Below are 17460 nucleotides of genomic sequence, written 5' to 3'. Positions count from 1 at the left end.
GCCGGCTCAGGGGTGGGGCCTGCGCGGGAGCCTTCCTGAGTGACCGCGGGCTGCACTGGCATGCCAGCTGAGCCCTGCCCCTGCCATCTTGGGCAGCGCGCCTTCATGGCTGGTGGCGCTGGAGTTCCTCCACGGGGCGCCAAAGCCAGGCCTCGGGAAGCCGTCGGGTTCAGCTGCGCAGCCTTGGGACAGTGAGGTCCAAGGCCAAACTCAGACGTTTTAAGAGATTTGGGGAAGGGTGGGATTTTAAGTGAGAAAATGGAGGAAGTGCGCTGTGGGTGTAAGATTTGGGGTCTAGGTGATTTGGAGACTCTGGTGGTGAAGGATTTTCTCTCAAAATCCTACAACTGGAGCTGGAAAAATTCACGGCTGCAGGTGGTCCTGGAGAGAGGGGCAGTGCCTTGGAACTAGGAGGCTGCCCTGGGCAGGTGGGGGTGTGTTTGAAGGGGCTGCCCCAAAGGTAGGGTGGGTCCTTGGGAGAAACTATTCATGAGCAGAGCCGCTAGAGGGCTGCACAGCTTCCAAAGCTTAGTTTGGGTGGGGACCTCCCAGCCCTAGCTCTCCTACAGAGTCCTAGAGCTCACTTACCTAGCCCTGGCTCCACCCAAGAAGATCTTAAGTCAGCCCTTTTGTTTTATTTGAGGTAGGGAAAGTGACACATATGACGCTTCCTTCCTAGCCTGTCATCATCTCTTTTTTTTTTTTTTTTTTTTTCAGACAAAGTCTCGCCCTGTCGCCCAGGCAGTAGTGTGGTAGCGCGATCTCGGCTCACTGCAGCCTCTGCCTCCCGGGTTCAAGTGATTCTCCCACCTCAGCCTCTCTTGAGTAGCTGGGAATACAGACGCGCGCCACCATGCCCAGCTAATTTTAAATTTTTAGTAGAGCAGGGGATTCGCCATGTTGGCCAGGGTGGTCTTGAACTCCTGACCTCGGGTGATCTGCCCGCCTTGGCCTCCTAAAGTGCTGATTACAGGCGTGAGTCACTGCACCCATCCTTTGAATAGTTTTTAATAAGCTCTTTAACCTCACCAAAATATGCTCACCTGATTCTTGGAATATAAACCAGCCCCGTAATCATGAAGGTCCTTCCCCCAGCGACCTCTAATTGATTGAACACATACGCAGAGGTGTAGTGGGACTTGAACTATGTCCTACTAGTCCACTGAGAGCATGTTGATAAACCCTAAAATATTTCACATGATTAAGGGTACCATTACCTAATAATGATAGGATAGCGGTCCTAACGTAGGGATGGCCAGCGCCATAAATGGGGTTCTTGAATTGATTCCTTAATCTAGAGCCACAGGGAAGGTTGTAAGACCCCCCAGAAACTAACTTGAATGCTTTTGATGTAACTTTGTTGGAGAAAGTCTATGAGTACATCCCAGGGTGTGACATGGCCTAAGGGAGCTATACCCATGGCCATTCATCCTGGATGGGATGCTCTTTATGGTCTCGTTTGACCTGTGCCATCATAGAAGATAAATGTGGAACTGTTGTGGTATTGTTCCCCCCTGAGCAACCCAGCAACTGCAAAATAAACTTGGCGAATCACATTTTCTTTTCCTCTACAGCTTTGCCTTCTTGATCTTCCATCCTTCTTGGAGACGACTGGTGAGAGGAAGAGGGACTAGGTCCAAACGCTAGGTGGCTGGGTCCAGGTGAGTTGAATTTCCTCCTCGGTGCCACATCCATCTTTGAAGTGACCACCGCACTTCCTTACTCTGACACTTTCCTACTGCACACGTGTTCCACATAGCCACCCCAGCACCATTTGTGCCCTCTGAGAATACCCAGACTCTTCTGGTGAATTTTGTATTCCCTAGAAATTCTCCTTGGCCTCACACCATCCATTTCAGCATCCTCCCTGTTTTTCTCATATTGAGCTAACTGCTTCAGGCCTGCTCTTTTTCTTTTACCTGGTGATTAAGGAAGCATAAGAGATTTATCCACTCATCTGTGAATATTGACCAAGTGTGTACTTTGTGCCAGGTACTGGGACGTAGCCCCCATGGGGGAAAGGAAGTGTTTTCGCAGAGTTTTTAGTCTATTTGGGAATTAAAACTGTGGAAAATATAATTGTTTGATTTATACTTTTGCAAGAGAACATCTGCTAGCAACAGCCGACTTAATCTTGGAGAGGCCACATAGGGACCTCCCTGAAATGGTCAAGAACATTAAAGCTGAGCCCTGAAGGAGTGTGAATGGTGTGTGTCATGGGGAGAGTAGTCTCAGCAGAGGGGACAGGGATGTTCTTGGGAGATGCAGAGAGAGAGGAGCTGAAAATCCAGGATTCCTAGAGCAAGGGAATCGTTGAGTGGCATCTGACTGAGGTAGGAAGAAGGTAAGTTGCGGCTTCATTGTGAAAAGACTTGTAATCGTGGGGAGTAACTGGGCTTGACCTGAAGTGCATCAGGAAGCCCTTTTAACCACAGGAGTATCATGATAATCCGATTTGTGGTTTTAAAAAGATCATCTGATTACAGGGTGCAGAAGGGGAGGATGGACGCAGTGGGTGTAAGGAGGCCACCTTGGGCCTGGGTGAGAGATGGTGGCTTGGCTTGTGGTCATATCACAGGGAGGAGCGAAGTGGGTAGATTATTTGAGAGGTGCTAGGAGGGAGACTCCACAAGACTCACTTTCTCTGTTCATGGCCTGCTGACTGATTCAGAGCAGACACAGTGAGTCACATGATGTGGGAAAGCAAGCACATAGCCAGAGGTTGTCTGTTGGTTTATTTGTTAGCAAGCATTGATACTGGGCCTGATCCAGGACAGGATCATGCCAGGCTTGGAGTCTCCAGAAGTGAGTGGCATAATCCCTGGCCTCAGTGTCTACTGAGTGGAAACGACTCCCATCACAAGAAGAATAAGGATGTGTTGACCAAGATAGGTGGCTACGGTGGTGGTGGAATGCTGCTTGGGGAGAAGCTAACATGGCCAGGTGGGCCCTTGGGATGGGTTGGTGTATTCCTGGCCTCAGTGAATGCTCAAGATATCCATTATGGCGCTTAACCCTGTGGAGACTTGGAAACCTCCTTTGCCTGAGGGCTTGTGTTGGTAGATCCACATTTAACTAAGCTCGGGAGACTTAAACCTGTACTGACGTGTGACTTATGATAGGATGTTCTTGTTCCCACAACTCTGGTTTATTAATTCATGGTAGAAAATCAACAGTAGTGGGGACCCAGGTACTCAGCAGTGTGTATGATCAGCAGATTCTCTCCCTGTGGGCAGACCTGCATGGGAAACACAGCCATAGTGAGAAGGTTGCTTGGTGAGTGTGGAATCAGAACCAAGAGGATGTGGGTGAGCTTTCATAGCACTGGTTTGTAACACAGCCTGGTGCAGCCATGTAGTCACAGTGAAACCCTTGCTTAGGGTTACCAAGACACCACAAGCCCCTTATCTAACATCCTTGCCCTCCCCAAACTCCATTCGAGTTAGGTCTGATGAGAGTTGTTCACTATCCTGTAGATGGTTGGATGGACCATGCTTTGTGGCCTACTTTTTAGTACTCCCTCCCCTTAAAAAAATAAGATCAACCAATTATTGTTATTAGAATATAGTCAAATAATTCATACTGTTCTGGAAGGCATTTTCTCTCTTTAAAGTAGCATTATTTGTCTCGAACCATTTTGTGCTGGTCATAAGCCTGAACTCTTAGATATTATTTCCTCTCTTTCTAAACTTTTGGGGAAATCTCTCAAGGATGACCAACGACAAGGAGATTTTGCTGCAGTGTGGTAAGTGCTAAGCTTAATGTGGTAGAAGTAAGCCCAGGATGTTGAGATTATCTGAGAGAAGCCAGCCAACAGACCAGAGGGTGGAGGTTGTGGCCTTTGAGATGGAGTTGGTGGTCATTTACTCCTTGCTCCCATATAAAATTGTTCCCTCTAAAGACCCTGTGTCCCATATGTACCTTATTCATAGGTGATTGGACCAGACTGGATACCTTAGAGCAGTGGTTCTCAAAAAACAGCTCCTGGAGTGGTTGTAGGAATGCTTCTTTCCTGGGGAACCACAGACCTCCTGGGTCATCCCACCTGGAAAGGTAGCTTCGTGTTTCATAAGCACCCTAGGCAACTCTTCTGCACGTCGGAGTTTGAGAACCACTGCCCTAGAAGGAATCAGGCTGTAGCATGCACTTTCATACTGAGAATTTGGATGAAGGGACACTTGCGTGTCGGGCATTTAAACTGGGAGGTGAGGTAGGCCTGGGCTGGACAGCATCTTACTCCACGTGCATGCTGAACTAGAGAATGTCGGTCTGCAGAGAGAGGCAGGAGAATGGAGCAAACAAGAAGAGAGAGGAGACCACACACCACGCTGTCCCTGAGAGACGAAGAGAGTAACTTCCTCGGTTCCTGACTTTAAAGTTCTCAATTCCAGCCCCCTTTTAATGAGGTAGGTAGAATGAGTTAGGGGCTGAATCTAGCTGCACCATGGTGAGGGACCAAAGTAAGTAAATGTCAATGAGACTGAAAGAGACTTGGTGGATTTTCTCCTGTGTCAGATGGGATGTGGGAGCCTGAGGCCAAACTGGAGTCACAGGATTTCCTCTCACACATAGTCCCAGACGCTTTCTAGTGCATGATGTGTTCTTTAAGTTCTTCCTTGCTCAGTTGAACACTGACCCGTCATTTCTCTGATTAAAGCCATAGATCTTCCCCAACTTAATGGCAAGGATGCCTGATGAGTTTCATCTTTATTATGTATTATATTAATTGTGAGATCCATGCTTTTATTTTCTACTCATTTTAATGGAATAGAAGTAAAGTGTCATAATATATTCAAAGAATGTCATCAGTACCACTATCCAGACTTCAATGGCAATGCTGTCTTACAGCAGGCTGCGCCAAGCTTATTCTGTATACAGAGAGGTTTCATGTTTAGATATCTAGTGTAAAGAACAGATCCTTTGGAGATCAAATAATGCCAGATTCCCAGAAGCACTCTTCCTGCCTGGCTGTGTAGAGGGATCCTTTATTAGTGGCCCCATCACTTGGCGCCTCTCCTCCCTCCCCTTGAAGTTGGTGACCTTTCTTTGTCCCCTGGCCCAGAGTCAGCTAGCCCTTGTGTGCTGCTAACTGCTGTTGGCTACTACTTAACACTGAGTCCTGCTCTGAAGAGAGAGCAGAGGGAGATGTGGAAGCTTTAGTAATGAGGGGTGTGTGGGAGCCCACCTTCAAGTCAGGAAGGAGATGGATTTGCCCTGTGGCCAGAGTTCAGTCTTGAGCCATATGATGGCTAGACAGCTGTCAGTGAAGTGAGGATTTGGGTGTGGAGCTTGATGCCTACTAGCCCCCTCCATGGTACAGTCACTGGAGAGGGGAGGTACAGATGGTGACCACAGGGTACCCTCGGAGGGAGTGCTTAAGGGTCAGAGGGAGATGGTATTATGGGGACCCCAGCAGGAAAAGGGAGGGCCTGATGTGCTATAACAAGCTGGGCAGGAAGGAAAACAAACACACTAGGAAACAGTCATTGAATTTACTTCATTTTTATATTTAGTTTTTTTCCTGATTGGGAAGTTAAAATAACATTTTAAATAGAGATGGAAAAAGAAACAGAGACTTGTTATTGTTAATCATTTATTCTGATAGATTTCCCCTATTTTATAAATAGTCTTAGTACAAGTGTATGTGAGTTTTCTTCCAGTTTAGTTTGTATGTAGTTTAGTTTATATGTACTATCATATGTTTAACTATTTTTTACATACATGAGATCATGCCATTTATCAAACATTTCACACTCAAGGTCTCCGTCTATAGCTTTGCTTTCTGAAAATTGCATTATATTCCATTGTGTGGACATTATCATTCTCTGTGTACACATAAATGGGAATATTTGCAGTAAGAACAACATATGTATAGATTTTAAGATTTATTAATAGCAACAAACTTAATCAGTAGGTGTGGCTTGCAGTTTCTGTGGTGAATGTTTTGCAATACCTGAATGTAGTGCTGTGTTTTATTTTTATAATCAGAAAGTAAAGCCGTAATATTTCTTGACAACACGACTTAATGGTTATGTAACATTTTGCTAAATACTTTGTTTTCATTCGTTGTTTAATGAAAATTCAGGAGGGATGCTGATTTTTTGGGTGCAGTAACTCACTTAGAACAAAGTATGTTTGTCATTGGCCCTAGTGGCCTTAGCCTTCCAGAAATGTGTAGGTGAAATACCTAATTTCTTAGGGGACGCTCCATGCCAGCAGTGGTTATATCGGCCTTTCCTAACGTCAAAGGCAAGCTCTAATTCTAGAAATGCATGCTTGAGTAACCAAACACTGCAGTGTCAGCGGTCCTGTCATGGCCTTTTTGTTAAAGTTATCCTTTGCCATTTAGTTGTAAGAAAGTTCCTAGTTTGTATTTAAATAAGGAATCCTTTTCCAGTCCTTTATTATACATTAAGTTCTCACGTGTCTATAGACTTTCACACAGTTGAATTCTGGACTCTGTTGTGTCCCAGTGGTATATTTGTCCTTGTGCTTATATCCTTATATTGGAAAAAACACTTTATTTTCGTGTGTTGGAGTCATTTTACAGAGAAACCACCTCCCACTCCATATAGGCCTTAGGGGTTGTCTTGATATTCTTGTACATTTATTCTTCCAGAAGAACTGGATTATCGGTTTGTCAAAACTCCCCACCTCAAAATAAAAAGGAACTTTTAAAATGTGATACACATGTCTTCATGTATTTATTTCAGACTTATTGCCCTTCTGTAATTTTGTTTGTTTGTTTTGTTTTGTGTTGTTTTTGGTGATGTGGTCTAGTTCTGTCACCCAGGCTGGAATGCAGGGACATGATCTTAGCCCACTGCACCCTCCCCCTCCCAGGGCTCCCCCTGCATCAACCTCTCGAGTAGTTTGGATTTACAGGCGCATGCCACCAACCCTAGCTAATTTTTGTGTTCCTCTGTAAACTTTTGAAATTTTGTTTGAAGTTGCAGATAACTTTGTTAAACTTACTTATGGAGATTGATTTATTTGTTTTGCTATTAATGGGAATTATTTCTCTTGCTGTATTTACTCATAAGGTTTTGTAGTTCAAAATAATGCTGTCCCCATATTTATACTTTTTTCTTCAGTTGCACTAGCTAGGACTTCCAGGATCGTGTTAAATTGTAGTTGTGATGTAGCTGTCCCTTCCTTGTCCCCACTTCCAGAGGAACACCTTTAGCGTTTAATAATGTGCTTGTTTGTATTTCTTTGAGATAAGTATTATGCTTAGATGGTCTCCTGCGTTTACTCTGCTAAGAATTTATGAGGAAAGGCTGTTGAAGTTTGCAAATGTTTTGTAACTTGAAATACTGCTCATGGGCTCCCCTTCCCCTTTCATCCTTTATATAACAGTTTACCCTTATGTGACATCCTCCTTGTATTCCTGGAATAGCCTTTCAAGATCATGGGCTATTATTTGGACTTTGTTAGATTGGGTTTGTCAAATGTTTTTGCATCTATGTGCAAATAATATTTATTGAACACCTATAAAAATACAGAGATGAAAAAGGTAGCAGAGTCCTTGCCCATGGGGCCTTGCAGTAGGGTATAAATACAGGTGCTCTGTTGTTCTGTTGGATTCATACATCTTCAAGGACAGCTCTGATTAATAGGCTACATTTTTATTGATGGCCCGTTTAGGCCATCCTTGGGCAGACTAACTCCTCAGCCTTAATGTTTCATTTGATAGCATCAGGCAAGCCTTTAGACCTTTCTTCCTCTCAGCACCTGCAAACACATATCTTCTGTTTTCTTCAGTGGTAGGCGTGGCTGTTGCCACGGAGAAGCTGGCCTGGGGAAGTGGGGGCCGAGTGGGTAGAGCAGTTATGCTTTTGATTGGCCAGACTCGCTGTCACAGAAGGTCACCTGGGATCTGATCTTCCTCAGGCAGGGTAAGGTAAGTATGTGGCCCTGGCAGGTGCAAATTCAGCATCTGGCCCCTTTGCTAGTTGCCCTTTGGGCAGCAAGTAGAGGATGGTGTTCATGCCTGCACCAGCCAGCTTCTCTATACCCTCACTAGCAAAAATTTTCATCTTTTAAACATATGCCCATTTGACAGGTCAAAAAAATGTTTATTGTAATATTTTACATTTCTTTGATTTCTGATGTTAAGTAAGTGGCCTTTATTATCACTAATTTTATGAACTCTGTGTATTAGTGTTGTTTATTTTCATATTGGGCTATTTTTCCTAATGCCAAAAGCCTTTTACATTTCAAATATTAACTGTCATCTATGTTATAAAATACTTTCCCCCTCAGTTTTTGCTTTGTTTTTACTTTGGTTGGTTTTTATAGTGCAGAAAGGTTGGGCCCATCTTTATTTTCCTGTCTCCCACGTGGTGGCCTTTCAGTGGTCTCTGGAGCCTGGACTCTCTGGCCTGCTGCCTTCCCTCGCTTTGGGATTCTTCTTCCCAGCAGAGCATTATCTGTGTTGTGCTGTCTGTGGTGTCTCAGTCCTATGGAGAAGGGCAACAAGGGAATAGTCCAGTCGCTAAGGTCTTTAGGATCAAGGCATTTGCATTGGATAGTGCCCAAGCTCCATGGGATAACTTACAAGAGAGAACGCGGGAAGGCAGTTTGCATAGGGAGGGAAGTGGGAGCCCATCACTGAGAGGAGTAAACATGAGTTTACCACAGTTACCACATTAATTTCCAAGTGATAATGTCTAATTGAGACTCTGAATAACGGAAACACCTTCAGTTTTCCTTTAGACTTTTTTAAATTAAAAAATTTAAACTTGCTTTTCTTTTAAAACAAAGGGAGAAAATTTTTGTTGCATATGTTTTTTTTTTCTTCTCTGGAAGTAAAGCCAGTAGGTAGTTTATGCTCCCAGACCTCGATCTCTTTCCCATATCGCCCTACTTAGTTGCACCGGTTGTGCTGACAAGTCATAAAAATACGTAAGAAAACGTAAATGCTAGCAAAAATGCTTTAAGGGAAATGTATAGCTTTACTTGGTTACGTAAAGAGGAGAGTTTGAAAATCTTTACGTTTAATAAATGGAAGGGGGCAGATAATAAAATAAAGACAAGGAAATAAATGAACTAGGTAAAGAAACAGTAAGAAAGGAATGTCAAAACAGAAAGCCGATTCTTTTAGACAGATGAGATCTTTGATGAGATTGATGAAGGGCAAAAGAACATACAGTAGCATCAAGAGGCTCAGTGGTCACTTGTCACTGTCTGAGGGAAGAATGTCATATTACCTAGAGTTGAGTACTTTTAATATTTTTGAGTGGTCTTCCATTTTTTACATGTTGTATACTGTGTTTTAATGATTATGTTAAGGGAAGAAATGTTAGGGGAGGATTTGCCCCAGCTCCTACTTCCCTTTTCATTTTTGCTAATAAACATGCTGACATCTGATTTTAGTACTGGCTAGGACCTTGAACATTTCTCTTGTGCCTTGCATTGGGCAGTTAAGTCTTTTTAGGTATCTTAGTTTATTTCAGCTTCACAATTCTGAAAGGGATGGAGGTGCTGTTATTCTCATTTCTCAGATTACAGAGACAGACTCTAGGGTATTAGACAAGTTGCCCACAGTCACCTAACAAGTTAGTAGCAGATCTAACTCCTCAAGAGTAGGTCTGTGTGAAGCCCAGGGATTGTGCTTGTAACTGCTGTGCTGAGGCCAACTTTGTGCAGTTGTTTGTCTATTTCCTGGCGACTCCCATATCCCAAAGCATTGTTGATGCCCCTGGTAGGGTGGCCTCCACTGCTGCCTGGTCCTCAACTTCTGGGACATGTGTATATCTCCTTACGATCTACAGTTCCCTGAGTACTGACGGTCACAGGCTGCCGTGTCTTTCCCGTTGACTCATGTTTGATTCCTCCAGTGAAAATTTTACTTAGAGAAATGCTGCCTCCAAAGCACTTGTCTGCCACCACACCTAAGAAGTCCTGGGCCCCAAATCTGTATGAGCTAAACAGTGACTTGACTAAGGAGCCGGATGTCATCATAGGAGAAGGTCCAACTGACTCTTAGTTTTTTCGTCAGAGGTTTCGGAACCTAATCTATGTGGAATTTGTTGGGCCTCAGAAGACCCTGGTCAAACTCCGAAACCTCTGCCTTGATTGGTTGCAGCCGGAGACTCGCACCAAGGAGGAGATTATCGAGCTCTTGGTCCTTGAGCAGTACCTGACCATCATCCCTGAAAAGCTCAAGCCTTGGGTGCGAGCAAAAAAGCCAGAGAACTGTGAGAAACTCGTCACTCTGCTGGAGAATTACAAGGAGATGTATCAACCGGAAGGTAAGAGTCTCCACGGGGTGATGGTGGTCAGTGCAGGCCTCAGGCGTGCCCTGCGGCTCTCAGCCTCCACGCTTCCGACATGGTCTGGGCTGGATTACTCTCTGTCCTGGGCAGCGGTGGGGGTGTCCTGTGTACTGTGGGATTGAGCCGCATCATGATTTTCTGGATGTGACCACCACAAGTGTCTCCACACATGCCCAGGTATCCCCTGGCAGCCAAAACCGCCCTGGCGCAGAACCACCATCCTGAGTTAGGAGAGGGAAGGGAGACACTTCTGTGGAAGGGAGAAAACGTCTTACGGCTCCTGCCCTTTTGGTGTGGCGCCCTAGGAGATTGCCTTCTGGCTGTTTGTGTCTGGGGGTGAGGTCGGGGTGCTCACAGCCACCATGCTCCCCCCCAGTTTTTAGTATGTCAGGAGTGGTTGGAAGCCACTAAAGGGTTTTGAGCTCAACAATGTCAGGATCACGTCACTCCAACCATGTGTATGTGTGTGACAGGGAGATGCAACTCAGGGATTGGGGGGAACTATTGTGAGAATATGGGCCAGAGATAGTAACCAGGTCGATAGTAACCAGGTGACCGGTGTCCTCTCAGACGACAACAGCAGTGACGTGACCAGCGACGACGACATGGCCCGGAACAGAGGAGAGTCCTCACCACCTCACTCAGTCCATTCTTTCAGTGGTGAGTACCCATCCCCCTGGTCAACCATGGGCAGGCGCTGCCAGATGCTTCCAGGTGGAGACACGGTGGGTTGGGGCCTCCGTGAAGATGCCCCGCCATCCCCGAGTGGTCAGCTTCACTCAGAGATCTGAGGAGAGGGTAAAGTAATTGATGGCATAATGAGATATTTTTATATCTAAACAGACACCTTAAATACTTAGTTTCGTTTTATTCAACGATAAAATATTTAAAGCTATTTGGAATTTGCAACAGGCTGCTTCCAGCTGTACCCCAGCCTCCCCAGGAAGGTTCATTAAAGATGCTTCAGTGAGCTTTTATAGGGAGCACTGCTTTCAGGGAGGGTGTGTGTGTTGTTTTCTTGGGTTTTGTGTTTTTTTGTAGTAGAATGACATGCACTTTAAGATTGGCTGCCAGACAGTAGACGGTCTGCAATCCATTCTCCTGAATGTGGACTCAGCCCCTTAGGAACTGGGAAGCCAGCAAAGAGTCTGAAGTGGGGGTTAGCTACTGGACTGAGCTTTGGAACTTGCTTGGAAGCAAGCCCCACTTGCGCAAAGCCTGCAGAAACCATGTTGCGGGTGTATGATAAAGAAGGGGCCAGATGAGCCTGGGAATCTGGAGCTCTCTGTTCTGGATCCATTTCCTTGTGGGAAGAGGGTAGCATCTCTTTCCAGAGGGGTGTTTGTGCACATGCAGGGAAAACAGGTGTGTCGAAGTGCTTTGTTAACCACTGGAATGTCTCACCTGCTCAGGTGACCGGGACTGGGACCGGAGGGGCAGAAGCAGAGACATGGAGCCACGAGACCGCTGGTCCTACACCAGGAACCCAAGAAGCAGTGAGTCTTAACCACTTTCTTTCTCAGTAGGAGATACAGAGCATGTGCTGTGCACAGGTTCAAGGGGAAAGTGCCAGGGCCTCGAAGTTTCTGCTGCTCCATTTGGACTATATTCTGCTTCCCCAAAAGTTTAGTCTGAGCCTCCTATTGGTGAAGTTCCACTCAGTGCCACCAGCACAGGTTTCCCCACATAGACCTGTTGCCTTCTGAAATATTTGCTCAGTGTTCTTAAGCTGGTGCATTTTTTTAAAAAGCTAGAAGTTTCTGTATGAAAGATTATGCTACTCTAAAAATTGAAAACTAGGCCGGGTGCAGTGGCTCATGCCTATAATCCCAGCACTTTGGGAGGCCGAGGCGAGCGGATCACGAGGTCAGGAGATGGAGACCATCCTGGCTAACACAGTGAAACCCCGTCTCTACTAAAAATACAAAAAAATTAGCCGGGCGCAGTAGTCCCAGCTACCCAGGAGACTGAGGCAGGAGAATGGCGTGAACCCAGGAGGCGGAGTTTGCAGTGAGCCGAGATCACGTCACTGCACTCCAGCCTGGGTGATAGAGCGAGCCTCCATCTCCAAAAAAAAAAAAAAAAAAATTGAAAACTAGTATAAAGTGCCATAGGCAGAAAGCAGAATGAAAAACACATTATAACAATGTTGTTAACTAGGAATGTCTGCCATGACTTCTTGCAGTGTTAGGGAAGTACCACATCTGAGCACCAGGCCTGAGATTTGAAAGGGAATCAATCATCACACCAATGTGGTGTTGGTGTCCATACTGCTGGAAATCATTTCCTCTTCTTCCTGGACTTGGAGAGCACTGCTGTGGGCAGCAGGGCACCCCTAAAATTGATCAGGAGATGGATATCAGGAGTGAGTGACGTTTAGTGATGATTCACAACACATTAGGCATTGTTCAGAGACATGAGCCTGTGGGACGGTGTCTCCGATGCCATCTCCCTGTCACACATTGCAGCTGGGGAGACCCAGAGGTTGTGCCCAAAGGATGAGGCTAGTGGGCACTGCACTGGACCCACACAGCTTGGGCACAATCTGAACCACCTGCGAGACTGGGAGCAGAAGGACGAGGCAGGGCCCCTGGCCCTGCTCTGGGTCTGGGTTTTTGTAGGGCCACTGGTTTTATGGGACTCCTCAGAGGCTGCCACAGAGTGCAGAGAAGAGAAAGGCACTTGCTGTCGTACACTCACACCCCAGCCGGCTTCACAGTTGAGTAGGACAGACCTGGGACCTGCAGGATGGACTGGGCCCTGCTTCTTGTTGATGCCTTTTCTCTTCCCAGGGCTGCCTCAGCGAGATCTTTCCCTTCCTGTGATGGCGAAAACAAGCTTTGAAATGGAAAGAGATGATGACAGGGACTCCAGGGCTTATGAGTCCCGATCTCAGGTATGCTCAGGTTTCCTCTCTTTCTAGAAAGGCCATCTTCATTTCGTGGCAGAGATGCCTTTCTTTCCTTGGATGTTGTGTTTATTTATCTGCCCCCTAGAGTCCCACCTGGGGTGAGAGCCCCAGCCCTCCAGGAGGAGCCCAGGCCCATCCCGTAGGTGATAAGTAGCCCAGGCTGCTGCTGGCTGTCTGTGTCATTCATGTGGTCAGAGGAGCTTCTGCCCCTCAGCATGTGTGTCACTTGGTAGGTTGGTCACATTGCCATTCCCTACAGGGCCGGGGAAGCAGAGTGACTGTGGAGATGTTTCTGGTCCTCAGGAGGGAGCCAGGAAAGCTGTGGGTCTGCAGAGTAGACTGGCCAGGGAGAACAAAGGCTCTGGAGCTGACAAGAGCTGGGTTCAAAGCCTGGCTCTGCCACTTGCTAGCTGGCCTTGGGCCATTTACTCAACTAAGCTGAATTTCAGTTTCCTCATCTGTAAAATGAGTATGGTGATTGCTCCCAGGGCTGCTGTGAAAAGTCACTCACACACATACATAAAGTACCTGGCACATGGTAGGCATACCATTAAATGTTATGGCAGTTGTGGTTTAAGAGGCAGCATGTGCCAGGGAGATGCATGAAGGGAAAAAAAATGTGGGACTTGAGCTTGTTTTTTAGGAAGGAGGAGAGGGGTCACTTAGACATGGTGGAGTGTGGAGGAAGACCCCAGCACTGACTGGACTCAAAGAAGGGAGGAGCCATTGGGCTGAACCTTCCTTTCCTTCATGTATCAGTACCCACCCCATGTCAGATAGCAGGCCTAGGCCCTGGGGGGCACAGCAGTGAGCAACATAGAGAGGGGCCCTGCCCTGAGAAGCTTTTGACAGTTGCACAAATGAATATTGACACAAATGTTGTATATAACTGCTAATCGTTCTCAGTGCCCTCAAGAAAAAATAGAGAGTTAACAAGAAATTACAATAAGGGCCTTGATTTGGATTGAAGGGAAATGTCTTGGAGGCATTAACAGTTGCCGTTTAGAGCCACGAGCAGGCTGGGTCAGGTGATATGGGAGGGGACCCCAGGCATTAGGGAAAGCTCAGCTAAAGTTGTGGGATAGGAACTAAACAAAGGGCCAAGTGACTGGGATACAGGAAGAAGGCTGCAGGCATATGTGGGCCTGGCCATTGGTATCCTGGTAGTTGGGCTTTGTCTCGTTTTGCTTTTTAAATGCCCTTCCTTGACAATCTGTGAAGAATTGGCATCCAAGCCCCATGACTGCATAATCAAAAGTCTGGAAGCTACTGATTCCTACTGATGCAGTATAGCAGTAACCCCAGCAGCAAATGACAAATTACATTTTGGAGGTGTACAAAACAGAAAATTCTCTCATCTTCTAGCATCATGTGTAAATCTCTTAATTGTTCACATGTATGGATCATGTTGTGAAAATTACATTGTGCCATACTAGCATTGTTTTCAGAACAGCATCTCTTCCGTTGAACTTGATTGCAGTTTGTATACATTAAGATGTCATTGTTGATTACAAACACGAAGTGAACAACCAATGTAGGGCTGCCCACTTGCCTAGATTTTAATTTCAAATCAAAGTGTGCTTTTTCTTTCATGTGAGAAAAGAATTTTATTGTGAAGCTCTGCTTTGTTTCCTTGCCCTACTTAGTTTTTGTCGTTGTTTTTGCTTTTTTGTGGCAGGACACAGGCAGTGCATAAATAAGGCTTCCCTCTTAAACCCAGATGCCCGTACCTCTTTGTCTTTCTTGATATATACCTTATTCAGCAAACCCTCTTTTTTTACTACGTTTTTCATGTTGCTGCATGCCTTTTCCCAGCAATAGAACTATGGTGGATTTAATATCAAAACATATGTATTTCCTTTACATAATTTTTCTTAATATTTAAGCAACACATCACATGGCCGAAAATCCTCACCCACAGTATTGCGAAGCAGATAAATGCACTTCTCCCCATTTTACAGGTGAAGAACCTGAAAGAAAGGTTCAAAAAGATTTCCGTTCCCAAGGTTGCACAGCTCATAATCGGTGCGATCCTCCTTTGACCCAGATCTCTGTCCAGCTCCAAAGCCTGTGGGCTTCCCATAGCACCGTCTCCCTCCTCAAGTCTCTCTCCAGCCTCAGTGCCATTCTTCCTGGGACCATGACTCCCTGAAACCAGTGGTGTTCTCGTCAGCCCTCTGGCAATAAGCAGAGGTCCTTTAGGATCCTAGTAGAAGGTTCTCCTGAGTAATTCGAGGAATTTTTAAATTCCTTTTTAGGTAAATGTCCATTAAAACAGAAAAGGCAATTATAAAAATGCCCTTAGGGCTTACAGTTATTCCTGGGTTATTTGAAAATTCTGCAAACTGGAAACTCCCTCAGTATAGCCATGCTATGCCATGGAGAAACCAGGAGGGAGGTTTAAGTCACATCCTGACCAGACGTCTGCCTGAATGTGTGTGTCTTCTTTCTGTTCCCTGGGTACTCCATGCCTGTTTGATATTTAGTCTGTTTAAGTTTTTCCACCAATCCCTTTCTCTATGTATCATAACCTCACCCGCTACTTAAGGCCCCACCTGCCCTCCACAAACCTTTGCACACTGTTCAGGCCCACCCTGAACTGTCCCTCTACAAAACCCGTTTAGCCCTTATTATCTGTACCCCAATTTATTGTTTATTGTTCTCTAATTGTTTCATGAGTCTTTTCTCTCCAACCAAATTATAAGCTGCATGAGGGCAAGGAATATGTGTCATGCGTCTTTGGGATCTGCCTCAGAGTGTAGCACCAAGGTAGGTACGATGTAGGCCCCTAGTAACACTTGACTTGGATCACTCAGAACCCCAATACTGTGAGCACTTACTATATAATTTCATATATGTAGCTCCCATGTCGCCAACATTATTCTGTCTTTGGATATCGGTGGGGACAGACTCCATTGAGAGGTCTGTGTTTGCTGTTTTAGGATGCTGAATCATACCAAAATGTGGTAGACCTCACTGAGGACAGGAAACCTCACAACACAATCCAGGACAACATGGAAAACTACAGGAAGCTGCTCTCCCTGGGTAAGCAGCTGCTTCTCAGTCACTCCCAGTCCAGTCGTTGGAGCATTTTGTCATCTTGCTCCTTTTTAAGCTAGATGTTAGAGTCCACATTAATATATTTGGACTTCAAGGGTAGTAAGAAATCTATGAAAGATTTCAAATGAGGGAGTAAATGATGAAATTTGTGTTTTTAAGAAATGCCTCTGGGTTTGTGTAAAGATATATTGTACAGGGTAGGGACAAACAGGGAGATGTTTCTTGCCACAAGAGTTGATACCTTTTTCCAGAGCGGTAGCACTGGAGGTTTTTAAGTAGACATTCAGGATGGAATTCTGAGTTCCCATGTGGACTTTCCTGGAAGACATTTAGCCCAAGTTGGTAGTGGGCAGTTGGCTGTCCTGCAGGTCTATAAGGCCATAGGGCCTCGAGGGAGCGGGTGGAGGAAGAGCAGTCGTGAGGTAAGAGGAAGAAGGCCAGTGAAAAAGAGGACTTAAAAAGTGGTTACAAGGGCCGGGCGCGGTGGCTCAAGCCTGTAATCCCAGCACTTTGGGAGGCTGAGACGGGCAGATCATGAGGTCAGGAGATCGAGACCATCCTGGCTAACACGGTGAAACCCCGTCTCTACTAAAAAATACAAAAAACTAGCCGGGCGAGGTGGCGGGCGCCTGTAGTCCCAGCTACTCGGGAGGCTGAGGCAGGAGAATGGCGGTAAACCCGGGAGGCGGAGCTTGCAGTGAGCTGAGATCCGGCCACTGCACCCCAGCCTGGGCGACAGAGCGAGACTCCGTCTCAAAAAAAAAAAAAAAAAAGTGGTTACAAGAAGGTGAAGACTAAAAGACAATGCACTGATTTCAGGGACATGTGAGGTCTTTGTGCACGTTTCCGAGTGGAGTCAGAAGAATTACTTGCAGATTACAATGGATTAGGGAATAGATAGTAGGGAAATGAGACAGCAAATGTCTTCTGACATCCAAGGAATCAGATATGGGCCACCTCATATTTAGAGGCTCAGTGAAAGATGAAGATCAATTTATGGGGATGAGTCTTGGTCCTCAACTTGAATTTGAGGCACCATATTATCCTTGTGACCAGGAGTGCAGCTTGCTGAAGACGATGGCCACTCCCACATGACGCAGGGCCACTCATCAAGATCCAAGAGAAGTGCCTACCCAAGCACCAGTCGAGGTAAGCAGGAGGCACATCCCACAGAGGAGCCACACAGCCAGTAAGATGCTATCAAGGAAC

The 17460-nt window shown here is 45.9% G+C and overlaps 1 protein-coding gene and 1 long non-coding RNA gene across 10 annotated transcripts in view; one reads left to right on the top strand and one right to left on the bottom strand.

Moving 5' to 3' along the window:
- Window positions 1-17460, top strand: part of LOC117091797 (paternally-expressed gene 3 protein) — a 71749-nt gene that overhangs the window by 3412 nt on the left and 50877 nt on the right. For 4 of the 9 annotated variants that reach the window (XM_033224593.1, XM_033224591.1, XM_033224587.1 and 1 more), the window contains exons 2-8: window positions 1575-1661; window positions 10091-10256; window positions 10851-10940; window positions 11693-11776; window positions 13073-13176; window positions 16134-16236; window positions 17308-17400. In XM_033224593.1, the coding sequence (XP_033080484.1) occupies window positions 10241-10256; window positions 10851-10940; window positions 11693-11776; window positions 13073-13176; window positions 16134-16236; window positions 17308-17400 (490 nt within the window). In that variant the 5' untranslated portion in view covers window positions 1575-1661; window positions 10091-10240. Of the gene's footprint in view, window positions 1-1574; window positions 1662-3932; window positions 4054-4272; window positions 4407-7756; window positions 7904-10090; window positions 10257-10850; window positions 10941-11692; window positions 11777-13072; window positions 13177-16133; window positions 16237-17307; window positions 17401-17460 lie in introns of those variants that run through there. The other 5 variants (XM_033224595.1, XM_033224594.1, XM_033224588.1 and 2 more) reach the window with 4 other exon arrangements.
- LOC117091798 lies at window positions 10954-13097 on the bottom strand. The gene is made up of 3 exons (XR_004440524.1): window positions 13015-13097; window positions 11685-11753; window positions 10954-11067 (listed from the first exon to the last, which is right to left on the bottom strand). It is a non-coding gene; the product is annotated as an uncharacterized LOC117091798 (long non-coding RNA).

The sequence above is a fragment of the Trachypithecus francoisi genome, unplaced genomic scaffold (genome assembly GCF_009764315.1).
Source record: "Trachypithecus francoisi isolate TF-2019V2 unplaced genomic scaffold, Tfra_2.0 Lachesis_group12, whole genome shotgun sequence".
Lineage (NCBI taxonomy): Eukaryota > Metazoa > Chordata > Mammalia > Primates > Cercopithecidae > Trachypithecus > Trachypithecus francoisi.
This window is presented reverse-complemented; position numbering and strand designations above follow the sequence as displayed.